This window comes from Halichoeres trimaculatus, unplaced genomic scaffold (assembly GCF_033239565.1).
Source record: "Halichoeres trimaculatus isolate MK-OKI-2021-1 unplaced genomic scaffold, fHalTri1.1 fHalTri1_scaffold_4, whole genome shotgun sequence".
In the NCBI taxonomy this organism is placed as follows: domain Eukaryota; kingdom Metazoa; phylum Chordata; class Actinopteri; order Labriformes; family Labridae; genus Halichoeres; species Halichoeres trimaculatus.
Window position 1 is genome coordinate 27,340,342 of NW_027437182.1, and position 15,607 is coordinate 27,355,948.

The following is a 15,607-nucleotide window of genomic DNA, read 5'->3' on the forward strand; positions in this document are numbered from 1 at the left end:
CTGCCGTTATTCCAATGGCTTTTTTAACCACCTCTGCAAACGCTTCATGTGGATTTTAATGGGCTGATGCGGCGCGTAATGACTCCCTGTCAGTGGGGAGAGCGCGCACAAGACTTCCAGAGTCTGCTAATGTTTTTTTCCACCTCATTTACTCTGCAAATTACATAAGAAGGATATCAATTAACAGCATGGATACAGCAGGGGAAGCTCTAATCTGAACCATTTCCCAAATCTTTACGCGACATTTATCAATTGTCCAATTTCCACGCACAGTGAAAGAAAGAAAGAAAGAAAGAAAGAAAGAAAGAAAGAAAGAAAGAAAGAAAGAAAGAAAGAAAAGCTGTGTGTGGATAAAGAGAGTAGTCATGTGTTGGTTTTCGTTTCAAAGACTTCCAGTGAGCTGTGCTGAGGGAAAACAGAGGAGTCAGCCCTCCCACCCTTCATCCTTAATAATCATCTGTCAAAACAGCCACAAACTAATTGAAGCGTTTGCACACACAGATCTGGTAAATAAAAGAGGCTTCACACCCCCTTCTGTCTGGAAACATGTGCTCCAACAACTCTGAAAAAGACCAATAGGCCTGTTTTCTGTAGCAGGACGAGTCCCACTGCTTCTTTATAGAAGTTTTCCCGAGACAACACAGGCGACATGAAAGCGGAGCAAAGCGAAGGCCTTTAGAGAAGATTGCTTTTCAGGCTCCGAATGTGTGTGGCGGGTCTCACAGGGGGACCGCTCGCTGCGCACACATTCACTCCCCTGGGCCGGGGGTCCACACTGACAACATCAACAAACGACCAGAAAGGCGCATTATGGTGGATTAGGAACCTGATGAAAAATGCTGCTACAAATTAGCAACGAAAACCCCAAAAGAGCGTGGGTATATCCTTGTTCACTTTCAATTACAGAGCGCGGAGGCCTGCTCACGCCCCCCATTCATTTGGGGGGCTTTAGAAACGGGTCCTTTAGAAGCTACCAGGAGCCACACAAGAGGAATACTTGCGCACTGTTGCGTGATTTCAGATTTGTTATCCGAATCGAGTCGGGTTTAAAATATCTGAACCGAATTTCGTGCGTAAATCAGTTGTAATTAACTGCACTGAGAAGGAACTATTTTCGTCTGAAATGCCCTTTCCAAAACAATGATTTAATTTTGTGTACAAGCTGCACTTTTGCGAATGAAATAATGCACTCAATATACAAACATTTGCGTTATAAAAAAAAGAATGTTTGATGAAAAAATTGAAGCCCATAGGGAACGCGAGCCCTTTCAAAATAAAGCACAGAAAGCAGCTCTCATTGCTCCTGGCTTACTTGATTTAAAAGATGAATCTTTGGTCCATTTTTGACCCCATATTTCCATGCCAAAAAAAAACTAGGCTGATTTTTTTTTTTCGAATTCACAAACATTTATTATTCTTGTCATTACAACAAAAAATGACCTATGAACACTTAAGTGTCTCTCTATTGGCAACACATGACAGACTGTATGTTTCACAGATTCAGTCGTGAAAGAGAACGAACAACAGTGAAAAGGTTGAGAGAGGTAATGCGCTCTGTTATATCCAAAATAAACCACACAGCCTAGGTGTCCACCGACAACATGAAATGACATTATCACAAGTTCACCGTGTAGAGGGGATTCGGGAGGGTGTTGGGGTGATAGAGGAACCTTTCTGTATCAGACCCCCCTGTCGCCAGCCCCATCTTTTGTCTTCATGTGCTTTCTTAGTAAAACCTGAGTTTGCCGTCTCTGTCAGCCTATGTCAACAACAACAACAGTGCCAGTTTCTCACGACGCACAAAATAAAAACAATATAAATCATAATAAAAATTCTCAATTATATATATTCTTAAAATCGAGTGGCACTTTTCTGGGTCTTGTCTTTCTTTTCTCTCTCTGACAAGTGAAGGCCACATCATGTCAGACTGCAGGCCACGACAGATCCTTCTCGGAGTTTCGCTCGTTTGTGTCTCTTCCTATTTTACATATTTACAAAGCATAAATAATCCTCTCTCCTTACATCGGTAGGAAATTTGGAGCCAAAGCACTCTAATTTCAGCAAGAATGTCCAGCCTACCTTCACATAGGTCGACGCCACATTTTACTTTTTAATAAAACATTTCAGAGCCTTTTCTTTTCTTAGAAGGGGCAAGTGTTCAGGTTGGGGGTTTTGCTGGTAAAAGTCTGACTCTGCGGTGGTAGTATGTTCTCCTGTGAAAGATTCAAATGGTTGGAAGCAGAGGCCAGAGCCGGGGTCAACATAGCCAGGATCTGCGCCTGGCTGCTCGGCTGCGCGCTGTAGGAGGAGGCGCTGGAGTTTGCCGCGCCGATGATATTGTCAATGGAGAAGGAAGGCCGACTCGGGGTGCTGGAGTCTGCTTTGAGGGGTGGTAAGGACGGGCTAAGCTGTGGGTAAAAGGGCTTTCTTAAATCAGCCCCTAAAAGGGCAGGTAAGGGGTGTGGTGCCGGGAATATGGAGGCAGTTGAGGGCAAGGTGCAGGGAGCGCTGGGGAACGGGAATGAGCCTCCTGTGTGGTGCGGGTGATACGGGTTGTGTGCTGCGTGGAAGTTCTGCAGCTGGAGTCCATAGTTGTATCCATACGGTCCGTATCCAAACCCGGGCAGAAAGCCACCAGAGTCCCTGAGGATTTCATTCGCCTGGTGCCGCTTGAAACGCTTCCTCCTGCGCAAGAAGCTCCCGTTGTCGAACATGTCTGCAGAGTCCGGGTCAAGGGTCCAGTAGTTGCCCTTCCCGGGGTTGCCTGGCTCTCGTGGGATTTTCACGAAGCAGTCGTTGAGGGAAAGGTTGTGGCGAATGGAGTTCTGCCACGCGGGAAACTTCTCCCGGTAGTACGGGAATCTGTTACTGATGAACTCGCAGATCTCGCTTAAAGTGAGGCGCTTCTTCGGGCTCTGCAGGATGGCCATGGTGATCAGAGCTATGTAAGAGTACGGAGGCTTCACAAGTGCACTTTTTCTGCTTTTCTCCCCAATCACGGAGCCCACCTCTGCGCTGGAGCTCATCTGATCAGACGGGCAGTCAGAGCTGCTGAGCCCGGGGGAGGAAACCCTCTCGGCTGCATTCTGGGAGTAATTATCGTCCGAGTCATTGTCCAAGTTAAACTCGTGGTGGATGTACTTTCCGTCCTTTCCAACGGAAATATCACCCCCAACTACATCGATGTCCACATCCTCGGACAATGCAGAGCTGTCGGACATATCCGTCCCTAAAGTCATCCTTGGAGACGCTGCTGCCCTTCTTCCTCTCTCCCAGATTTTCTCTCCCTCTGGTCCAGTGAGGCTCCGGAGCGAGAGCGCGCGTCCACTCTCTTCCACCCCCTCTCAATCACACCGGACTTTTCCCAGCAGTTTTAGCTGAATGCAAACATGACTAAAATCTATTAAAATAAAAGAACATGTGTCTTTGACCTGTGGAAATGGCGACTCCTGGTCATCCGAGGCTGCTGGAGCAGGTCCGTGTTGGATTGTTAGCGAGCAAAAACTTCTGGTTTCCACGCGTAAAAAGATAGTCACAGACCATCGATCTGAAACCAAGATTGCCTTCTGTCTTCTTGAGATGTTATTATTGCCTTTTAAGACGAGTTTCTGCTGTAGGTCATGCTGACAAATTACCGTTGGATATCCAAGTGTCAGTCCGTTGATTCTTTTACGCACGGGTTTGGGTATGTATCCAGCCAGACTATGACACTATCCTGCTTAGCTCCCAAAAGGTATTTATAGGAGCACACTGATCACGTGGTCTTCGAGTCACTGTTACCAGGAACTGAGTGAAATTACTCTGCAAAAAAAGTCATTAACGGATCTGCTCTCGGATCTCATAATCAGATTTTGTTATAAAATCACAAACCTTACAACAAACCGTAGAACACATATCTCGTTGCAATGTGCATTAATTTCTTTGATTTTCTTAATGTTTTCATTTATTGAAACTAAACTCTGTGATTAATATTTGAGAAATTTTAAAAATTTAATCATTAAATCAAACACATCCTCTTTCAATCCATTTCCGACTGTTTTAATCGTTTAGGAAGACTTTTTTTTTATGAATACAAGGTTTTGTGGCTTAGTTACGCAGTACAATTTACTTTGCCACTTTTTTCATTTCTAATTTTAGAGAAAAACATGTCTTTCATATTTTTTTAAAAATGTGAAATGTTAAAAATGTGTTAATATTTGTTTTCAATCGAATCAAGATGTTATCGACATGTTTAAGTCAAATACACTTATGAAGATGAATTACACCTAAAGCTTTGAATGGGAGAAATTGAAGGGGTTGAAAGGCCAGTTATTATTGTTGATATTATTGAGTTCGTTTCATGTACAATGCGTGGTTTTGTTTAAATCCTGTTTGATATAGACTGCAATTTGTGTGTCTAAAAATAGAGGTTAAAGCCTGAAATCTGTAACTAATTCGATATATTGCTATATTTTGACGTTGAATCTAATATTTGCATGATCGTTTATCAATGGAATATGATTAACTTTTGTGTATTTATTTATTTATTTAATTGTCTTATTTTATTTATTTAACAGAAAGAAGAAGACAATCTGTAATAAATCAGCAGTTTTGTCGGTCTGAATCCCCTTATGGGTGTTTTGGCAGACTTCCCAATTCCTTTGCTCGCGTCTTGCTGTAGTTGTGTGCCTCATCAGAAGTCTTAACACTTTCCATCAGCATTTCCTCTACACCCCCAGTTTCATGTAGTCAGCTTCGACCAGCTTAAGTCCACCTCCGCCCAGACTAAAGGCAAGCAGAAGAGTGTGTGTGTGTCTGTGTGTGTGTACATGCGCAGGAAGGAACACTTTGTCGTTATTCCAGTGCATTTGCACCAGCAAACCCATGAATCGATCGCGTAAAAACTACATCCAGATTGTCATAAATTTTTGCATTTTCGAGCTAAATATTTCAGTTTTGTACGAGAGTTTTTTTTTTTTGATGATCGAGATTGTAATATCATCATGGTTTGTTTGCTTCTGTCTTTCCAAACTCGGTAGCTGATGTGATGTATTTTTTCTTAACTGGAGGAAACAACTGTTGATCAAGTGCAGGTCAAGCATGCATCTTGTTAAATTCCCCGGAGAAACCCAAACTGGGCCTCGGCTCTCTGACCTGTCAATCAGGAAGGTGAGGCAGTCAAACTAAGCTGCCTGACGCACGGCACGCTTTAGACGTCTTCCTATACGTCTGAGCAGCATCATCCCTTTTATAAATATAAATAAATTAAAATTAGGCCTATTAGTATTTTTTCATCTGCGAAAAAGTGGGCGTCAGAAATGAAAAAACAACACCTCTTATCCGTTCTTTTTTTTTTTTTTTTTTCGCTTATAGTCGTTTCAGACCTGTAACACATCCGCGGCCCACACGTCGTTATATGATCCTAATGTTAAAATGCGTGTCACATTAACGTCGCTGGCAACATATTTTGAGATCACATTTAATGTGACAATTAGTTTGATATTGTCGACAAGACCCATATAGTAGTATTAATTTCTGAAAATATAAAATAAATACTAAAGATTATTTTTTGGTATCCAGCTTCCCAGCGCTCCTGTGCAAATCAACTTTCCACCGAATGTCATTGCGCAGACATTCAGGCTATTTTCTGATCGTTTATAAAGACTAAACATTTGAGCTACATTTAAGTTTTATTTTTAGAAACGTGTTTATTATTCACAGCTGGATATCTCAGATCCTTCAAATCCAAAAGGTTCAAATGGGCTCCTGTTCTCATGGTTCCTGCAAAAAGATGGTTTCTCAGTGGTTTTGCTTTGTGGTGTTGGAGCGCCCTCTGCTGCTATAAGTGAACTTCAAGAAAAGACAGGCTAAAAGTTGATAAATAATTAAGGACACTGCTGCAAAAGGGGCATCATTCGAATCATGATTGGTCATCAGTATGTAGTTTCTTTATAAGTGGCAGATAATTGATGAGTTACTAAAGAGCAGACTGCTAGATCCATTAAGGAATCAGAAGGTAATAATATGTAAATGAACAACTCTGTAAGTGCATTTTTAGGGACTCACTCCTCAAACCTTTACTTTCAGTAATTATCTGTTTGTGAGTAGTCTAAAACAACCAATAATCAGAAAAAAACTCATTGATTACACGGAGATACTGTTTAGGGCACCTTATGTCATTACAGGCTACATAAGAAGCTGTTACTAAGAATTTGCTGATTATTTCATTAATATTGTACATTGTTCTCTTCAGTAGACCCTGATCACCTCACCACTCATTTATGATTATTATCTTGACTTACTCCTAGGTAGCTGTGCACAAAGTTTCAAGTTTTCAGCATTTTCATTTGGTAATATCACAGACTGCCCATTATCTCTTTGAGAGAGCAAGCAGCAGATAAATGACTTGCAGTTAGAAATACAAACTAAAGCTGTTCTCTTTTTTTAAAAGGGAATGCTATCTTCTCTTCAGGAAAAGTGAAAAAAAAAAAAAAAAAAAAAAAAAAACGATACCAGTCTGCAGAGAGCAGTATAAATGAATCAGAGTATGAGAAAACTCTGGAAAAACAGACAAACTGTGTATGTGAATGTAGATCAGAGTTTGTTTGTTTGTATGTATTTTGCATCAGCTGATCATTAATCCTTCTTGTGCTCATACATGAGCCACCTTTCTGCTCCCTTTAGGACAGAAGATTTAGTTTGTTTATCTTTCCTCTCATTATTTAAAAATCAACAGAGGAGTTTTCCTCCAGCTTTTGGTGATTAAACCTGAAAGCCTGTCAGCTTTCATATCACACCATTACTGTGTGTCTCTGTGCAGGGGCGTGCCCAGACTTTCAGACTGGGGTGGCTCAATGGGGGCAGGGGGTGCACATTTACAGATTGTCACCATTTATCTTATTTAACTTCCCTCTCTACTGTAAGAACTAGGAATATCTTTAATTGTATTGATATTAAATCCCAGGTTTTGGTTTGAGTATAAAAACTGTATTATACGTAATGTGCGTCAGCCAGTCTGTTATTTTAAAGCAGGACTTTTAAGACAAAATAGATAAGATAAACCTTTGAATTACTACAAAAGGGACATTTAAAGCAGTAATGGCAAGGAGATATTTTTTTTCAAAAAAAAAATGCTGTTTCTGCAACATTCCTTATTACTCAATTAATCACCATATGAGTTTGATAGACACAGAGTCACATGCAGACAAATCAAAGAACAAGAGCCATCTTACTGTCAGCCACCCTACTGACTATCTATGACTGGCTGTTTGTAGCTATGAGCCAGACTACAAGGCACTCACAGACATATTCAGTCACGGCCATCTCGCTAACTTGTTTCTTTTATAAGATTTTCTGAAGTGATGCTGCTTTGACATGTAACAGATGGTAACTGCAGGTAACTGAATGGCACTGATTAAGAATTTATCAAACACTAAAGTTCCAATTTCTCATAATGTAAAAGGAAAAAGTTATAACATCTAAAGAGTTTCAGCAGGTTAGCAAAACAGGATCTTTTTTTTTTTTTGGCTATCGTATGTCATAAAAATGTAAAGCCAGACATTCTGTAGTGGGGTTTTACCAAGAAATAATCATCATCCAGAGCCAGCCAGATCAGGAGGTGAAAAGGCAGCCTGTTGACTTCTTCATTAATGCTTGTGTTTATGTAAAAAATCATGCTTTTGGGAATGTAAACTCAGGTTCTGTTAACATAAGACAACAAAAACCAGTTCTTTCACACAATAAAGGTAGAGTTAATTGTTCAACTTTAGCCAAGAGAATGTTTAAAATTGGTTAATATGAGCCCACTCATAGCTCAATACAAGATCTTTTAAAACTCCCAGATCAAAACATATGAATTAACGTTTGTTTCAGTGATAAATTTAATACACGAGCCTCATTTTGTTTCAAGATAACTAATATGCAGGCATGAACTAACCCCTCTTCTCTCTGAGTAGATATTAAAAATGATGAACAAATTTGCTTAAAAGATCAAAAAAGATAAGGATGTTGAAGTAATGATGCAGCAATGTGGCACTTCTTTGTAGTCTCAATAGTGATGATCACTATTTTTTGTATGTACACATATTAAAAGTAGTTTTTTAGAATGAAGAAAAGCCCACCTCAAAAAGTAGTCTTGCATGCATGTCTTTTCAATCTTGAATTTCCTTTTTTTTTTTCTTGTAATTTTAAAGGCAGCTCACCAGAAGTCTGTTATGGTCGGTTACTTGCACTTTTTGTGTCCTTTGTTGCACATTATTTATCACGTGCAAAGAGGCCTTTGCAACTTTCTCAAGTAATGTCTTGGGAAAATTAAATCTGGGTAAGAGAGGAGATCACAGTCTGAAGTATGAAGACACATCCTGAAACCATTCAAAGATATGAACATTTCAAGTCAACATTATGTCTCATTATGTTCTATTTGTTAATACTTGCAGTGATCAAACAACCTGGATGTAGAAGCAAAATTAAGAATAAGTTGAAGTACAGAAAAGTTCCATAAGTGCATCACTTGGCAGTGGTCACAGTGCTGATTGCTGAGCAGGAGTGAAGAAATTAAACACAACCTCAACAAACACCAAGATAACAAGGACTGACGTTCTTTGCTTCCATCTAGTGGTGGAAAATATTCTGCCTTCCTCTGTAGACCTTTACTTGAACTCCAACTATGCTGACTGCTTTAAAATATCGCTAAAACTGCAGGCCATGAATATGTGGGAAATCATGTTTTCTTTTTGTTTAAAAAGAGATGCTGTCTTCAAAGATCTGGCTCATCATGAGTTTAGCTCACTATTCAATGATATCCAGGGTGTCACAGCTGTAGATTCAGCTTCTGTTAGTGATGGCAAATATGACCATGTATTGAGACTCATGAGATCTACCATCCATCCTACAAAAAATAGCAACAAGTAATTTTTGACCTCCAAAGTGGCCGTAACTGTCAGTTAGAAAGTTGGACACAGTGGGCAAAAACTGATGCAGAGTTCTTGCTGTCCAGATTTTTTTATGTTTCCTTTTAAAACATTTACTCATAATTATCAATATCAACTGAAAAAAAACAGATAAAAGCTGATAAAATTGCAAATTTCAAATTGAATACAGTTTAAGGATGCTGAGATCCTAATGAGCAGATTCTGTTTGTTTGTTTGTTTGTTTTTTTGATTGAACTGAAAAAAATTGTAACCGTAATATCTGCACTGTTAAAACAGTGTGCTTCATGAAATTATGAAAGAGGACGCATCCAGATTAGAAAATAATAATAATAATAATCCTGAATAAGGATAAAGTACAAGTCAACTGATTCTGACATAGAGATTTAAAAAAATCTATGGTAAGAAAAAAAATGAGCCATAGAGCTTCAGCATGAGAAAGCTCAGGTTTGCTAAGATATTGGCATGTTACAGAGCCCCCGGCGTGTAAAGTAATATACAGTCTCATAGCTTCTCTGTCTTTATTTTATTCCCCTATTTTTTTTTTTTAGGGACACAGACTAGTTCATGTAAAATTTTGTGAATAAAAGTTTTAAATTTACTTTAAAAAATTGTTTCCACTACTTCCCTTTTAGAACTACATAATTAAAATCGCTCCCAAATTCATGATATGCAAGTTGATCCAAAGAATTTAAAATTGAAACAAAAATGCAGGCTAATTTTCCCTTTTTGCTCTGTATATCTTTGAAGGTTAAGGGTTAAATGTGTTTTTAGAGAAAATGAAAACGTTTATTTCAAAATAAAAAAAAATGTTTTTTTTCCCCCCAAAAGGTCCTAATCAGTAATAAAGACCAGATTTCTTTTTTTACTGTAAAATTCACTTTATTTCAAAGGACCTGTCGTCAGTGGTAACAACAAACTTATAATAACGTTTTTACATCCAACAAACTATTTACATGAAATTCAGCAGAGACGACCAATACAACAAATGTAACCTTCAAGAAACAAACTAAAACAGAAAAACAGATGAACGAAATAAGGCGCATAAAACAGTCATGGAATGTATCAAACAGATCTAAATGGCTTTTAAGAAAAGGAATGTTTCATTATAAGGCTCGGTACTATTCTTATTTTGAATAACTCATTAATTTTATTACAGGAATTTAGGAAATAAAACGAGTCTTAGGTAGCATTTCATTAGGTCAAGATAGGCCTATTCCAGAACAATCTAAGAGGGGATTTTACTACGGTAACAGTCAGGCAGTTCTACTCTCAGAGGTAAAATTCATGTGAGAGTATTTCGTAGATTTATCGGGATTTTAGGGGCACATAACGCCTCACATGTAGCGCTCTAGCCCTGAAGCAAAGTTGGCCTGTCTCATGTAGCTGTTGTTGTAGGAGTTCATGGGGCCCGAGAGGCCCAGCAGCTGTTCCGTATGATCGGCGCACGAGCCCGGGCGCAGAGCCGGGAGGGGCATCCTGTTCCCGGAGCAGTACACCTGAGAGCTCCCTGGGGAGAACCCGGACTGGGTCATGGCGGGTAAAGTTGGTGGGGATGCCGAAGTGGAGTATGGGTACGCTCCCCCTAAGTTTGAGGAGAGATTCCCGGTGTTTCTGCCCAGCATGTTCGCTGAGGGGTTGACAGTCTGGGTCTGGAAGCAGGCGGAAGGGTCAGGGCCGCCGGTAACAGAGCAGCTGGAGGTCATGGTGCTGAGGTCAGCTCCGCCGTGCAGCCCAAGTGTTTGGGAGTTGAGATCCCCGCCCTGCACTACAGTCTGCTGGCTGATGATGTTGTCAATACTGAACATACGCGGCTGCGTTTGTCCGGGGGTCTGGTAGTGGTGCAACATGGCGGGATGTGGGGATGTTGCAGTCAGCTGGGACCCATACCCAGACCCTATACCGGCGTACAGGGTGTTTGGGTACGTAGGTCGGCCCATTGGGGTCGGTGTGAAAGCGCTGGAGCTCTGCATATACCCAGGGTAGGTACTCACATCTGTGCGCTTGAACCTCTTCCTCCTCCTCAGAAAGCTCCCATTATCAAACATGTCCTCAGCGGCAGGGTCTAACGTCCAATAGTTCCCTTTGCCAGGTCTGCCGGGTTCCCGCGGGATCTTCACAAAGCAGTCATTGAGGGTGAGGTTGTGGCGTATGGAGTTCTGCCACTTCTTTGAGTTCTCCCTGTAGAAGGGAAAACGCTCCATGATGAACTTGTAAATACCTCCCAGGGTGAGCTTCCTCTCGGGGGAGTTGGCGATGGCCATAGCGATGAGCGCGATGTAGCTGTAGGGAGGTTTGCCCCTCTGCACAGGCCTTTTCCTCCGCCTGCTTCCACCAGTGGGCAGGTGCTCCTCAGTCTGCCCCAGAGCGGCTCCATCCTCCGTGTTGGGGCTGGTCCCCCTGGGCTCAGACTTGATCAGGATGTTGTCCTTTGAGCGAGCCTGCAGCATGAGAGGCGGTGGAGGCAGCGGGGAGTCCAAGCTAACATTGGGAGACATGACGACAGGACTAGCCTCAGCAGGCGAGTGCTGCGTCTCTGCGGTCATGTTGCACATGCCAGAGAAGTAAGAGTAACTTGCCAGATTCATAAAAAACACACTTAGATTATCTCTTTATGCAAAAATGAAAAAAGTACAAAAATACCAAAAAGGAATATACCCTTTGAAGTGACGGATCCCTGCTCTGGTCAAAAATTGCCTGTGTGTGTCCTGCTCTGGTGTTTGGGTGGTGTGTCAGTCCAGGTGAGAGGGAGGCGTTGACAGTTTATAAAGAAGGGGGGTGGGTGACGTCACTGGTGGAGGCAGTGGGACAAAACATTTGGGGTATTAATATGTCCAACACACATGACAAAACCTCATAACCTCTTTTTAGTTTGGGTTATTATTGTGCTTTAATTCTAACAGTAATTGTTTTTACCTCCTCAGACATTAATTTAAAAAAGAGACTTTACTTGAAAATTACATTAAAAAATAAAACATCTTTTGTCACAGCCCAGATCATGCTGAGAGATGGCCTTGTGTAAACACACGTACCTTTGTCAAAGACAAACTTCAACATAAATAGAAGAGCCACTAAAAGAGATTTACTGATGCCCACCCCACCACACACACACACACACACACACACACACACACACACACACACACACACACACACACACACACACACACACACACACACACACACACCCTCTCTCTCTACCTATCTATCCCTCTCTATCTCTCTCTGTGTTCTTTCTGGCTGCTTTCACTGCCAGCTCTGTGTAGATCCAGCACAGAAACAACACTCACAGAGCTGCTCCGTGCTACTCCAAACCCAACAGCCAATCCACCAATTGAAAAATAAAAACAAGCCACTGAAAACAAGCAATTGAGCTATCAAAGCTTTTGGTAGAAGAAAAGTAAATATCCCTTCATTTCATTTTCATTTTTGGAGAGTGATAATCAAACAGACCCCTGGCTGGAGAGGAGATGTGTTATCTTATGGATTTTTAAGTCAAAACACACTTCTGCACACAATTGCTATGCACACGAAACTCTAACGACACACAAATGTGATAGTGCTTCTAATTGGTTCTGTGGAGAAAAAACAGGCAGGGCGTCATTGGAAAAGATACACAAGGGATGAGTTGGCCTCCTGCATTCACTCCAAACAACATGGGGATGTTGTTTAATGTGGGTTTTATAATGTCTGTCCTGAGTCCTGCAAGGGAGAATTTCATTATTTTACATACACATTAGATTATCTGGGGATGCATCGATTAGTGAGAGTAAAATAAAATTGAAAAAGACCTGTCGAAGGCATAACAAGGATCAGGTCCCTCTAAAAGGTATACGAATTAGCATTTTTGTAACTACCAGATGTTATCGTAACATAACTTCAGAGGATTTCATATGAGAAAGTTATTGATGTTATTGTTCACTCACCATTTTAAAAAGCAGAATATTTTAAGTATATTTGAAATTTGTGAACTCTGAAATTGATTTGACAGAAATTCTTTTAAAAGAAATTTACAATATTTCATTGTTTGAACACATCCTAAACACATATAGAGAGGGACAAAAAGAGGAGAAAATCACAATATTTGCAGAAGCATGGCTTTCTGTTGCTGTGTGTCTGAAAGTGTTTGGTGCTGTTGTCAAATTAGTTATTGATTACAACCGCCTACTATTTACCGTAACTTGCACTGCACCAGCACAAAGTAGCTGGCTACCCCCACCAACGCGTGGATAGACCCCTCCCACCACAGCCGCAGCTCAGACACTACTAAGCCCAGCTAGCTACTCACAGCCAGTGGCTAACAGCTTCAGACAGGCGTGGGAGCGGGGCTGTATCCAAGCAGGATCTGCCCCCAGAGCTGCCAGGTCAGGCAGGACAAACAGGGGCTCAGGCCAGGAAACGGGCCCTCTGCCTCAGGGCCTGCAGCCTCTTACTAATCCCCACTCCTCCTAAACCAGCCCTGTAGAGCCTCCCTGTACCGCTCTGCACCTCTTTGCTCCCTGCATACTTGTTGGGGACTGTGATCAGTTCAAGTTTTTGAGATTTTCATTTTGTGGATCCAACATATACATGCATGGAAAGTGTATAACTTGCATCAACTCCAAACTTAGACATTATGAATCATCATTGATATCTGAAAAACAGATGATGTTGACCTGTGATGTCCATTGGGATCTATAAGTTCTTCACAAGTCAATGTATCAAGACCTGACCAAAAATGATACCACATTTAATACACTATCAACAGTAAGTTAGTATGAATACACTGATTATACACAATAATGCATTACAATATTGCTCTAAATGTAATAATTTAATAGAATAAAACAGACTTAGTTCTTGGGAGAAAACAGGGTTTGTAGTTTTATTTATGGTCACGCCAGTCTCCTGAATTTTAATTTTTTAATGCAAGTGAAAGGTCAGCTTTACAGAAACTTCTCTACATCCATACTCGTCCCACAGATCTACTATATTAATCAAAGCAAAAACCAGCTCATCTGGTGTTGGTTTTAACTGTGGTATTCATCAGGGCTCTGTTCTTGGTCCTTTTTTGCTTGGCATTTACACACTCCCTTGACACACAGCTGTACGTTCCTCTCCAATCAGTTAAGCCTTTCAGTTCAGACCAGTGCTCACATTTCTCAGGTGTATTAAAAGCTGGAGGACCAAGAACTTTAATCACTCCTTTAATTTGTGTAGCTTTAATGACTACAAACTTGATATCACACTGATTCCTCCTGGGGGCTTGGTTCACTAGACAGTATCAGAAACTGAAGACTAAACACTGGAGAGTCATAAAGAGCCATTAAAGCTTTTGAGAAAAACTTTGAATGGCTTCTGACAAGACTGAAAAAGACATTTTGACTTTCTTGTGCCTAATAAACTAATATCACTGGATGCAGCTCTTCTTGTTGTTCTTAGTGACCAGGGGCTTGTGACTGCAAGGACACCACACCTTTATAGTGAAAAAAAAGCTGTTGCCAACTTCTTTGAAATGTGTAGCTGTCATCAAATTTAATATTAGCATATATTTTTCTAATTACTTTTTTTTCATTTTTCTAATTTTATATGTTGCCTTGTCAGAATAACTAGTTAAAGATAAGGTTTGAATTAATATTACTTCTCATACTGCCTCGTAACATTTTTTCACTTTTTTTTTTTTTTTTTTTTACCTCTGGCAAGGAGGTTGTGTTTTGAGAGAGTTTGACTGTTTGTCTTTGAACAAAATAACTCAAAAAGTAACAAGCGGATCTAAATGAAATTTTCAGGAGATATTCAAAATGGGATTAGGAAGAACAGGTTTAATTTTGGAGGATTCTTTATCATTGTGAGATAGGGCCGTTTTCACCATATGTGTATATAACTCCACCATAAATGGTCGGATTGCTTTGTAAAACAATACAAGACAAAGTCACCATAATTTCTGACAGGTGTAAAAGTATGATCCAGATCCTGACACTATTCTGGATACTAAGATCCAGAATATGAAATATGTACTGGGTCATCATAATTTTCAACACTGTCAGGAAACAAATTATCGTACAACCCTACAACTAACACCAAATTGTATCAGACAGTCTGCTGAAAGGGAGTATAACATTATAGTAGGACTAAAGTGTTGGTGACAATCACAATTTGCTTGGTGGAGGTCTGTGCTCTCTGAGTGCTTTTCTAGTTTGGTATTGGGGTTTTGTCATGATATCTTTTATGAGTTTTTTTTCTCTCTACTTGTCAATGAATGTACTGTAGAAATACAGTTATTCATATTTTTATCTATTTATAGAACATTTTTTACTCTCACAGCAGTTTGCTTTTTTCTTACATTGGATGAAATCCTGAGAAATACAGAGGGACATGCAGTTGCTAAGTAAACACTTAAAATTCATTCACTCGCAAAGTGGCTCCAGGGGACAGGGAGGTGTAGGGGTGCATGAGAAAAAGAGAGGGAATGAAAGAGTGAGAGACAGAAAAAGAAAGAGAGGGAAATGGAGAGAGAGAGAAAGAGACAGAGAGAAACACACAAGAGAGCGAAACCTTTTTCTTGCTCAAGCTCATCAAGTACGGGCCAGGGCTCCTGAAAACGTGGGGATTATCAGGGTACTGGGGATGTCCTGGCCTGGGCCGCCTCTGCTCACTCCTGCACTGCACGCTACACTGCCCTGCTAAAGCACTGCACATGGTTCTCACACACACACACACAC

At 40.6% G+C, this 15,607-nt stretch overlaps 3 protein-coding genes across 5 annotated transcripts in view; 1 reads left to right on the forward strand and 2 right to left on the reverse strand.

Annotated features, from left to right (window-relative positions):
- Window positions 1-15,607, forward strand: part of haus8 (HAUS augmin like complex subunit 8) — a 39,578-nt gene that overhangs the window by 14,672 nt on the left and 9,299 nt on the right. The window lies entirely within an intron of this gene.
- foxd2 (forkhead box D2) lies at window positions 1,443-3,693 on the reverse strand. Its single transcript, XM_074668428.1, has one exon. It carries the CDS (start codon window positions 3,237-3,239, stop codon window positions 2,142-2,144), a length of 1,098 nt encoding a protein of 365 aa, XP_074524529.1. The 5' UTR covers window positions 3,240-3,693; the 3' UTR covers window positions 1,443-2,141.
- On the reverse strand, window positions 10,244-11,494 carry foxe3 (forkhead box E3). Its single transcript, XM_074668828.1, has one exon. It carries the CDS (start codon window positions 11,492-11,494, stop codon window positions 10,244-10,246), a length of 1,251 nt encoding a protein of 416 aa, XP_074524929.1.

Bases quoted from the DNA above. Each gene is read 5' to 3' on its own strand.
- foxd2 (XM_074668428.1), bottom strand. From the start codon at position 3,239: ATGACTTTAGGGACGGATATGTCCGACAGCTCTGCATTGTCCGAGGAT.
- foxe3 (XM_074668828.1), bottom strand. From the start codon at position 11,494: ATGAATCTGGCAAGTTACTCTTACTTCTCTGGCATGTGCAACATGACC.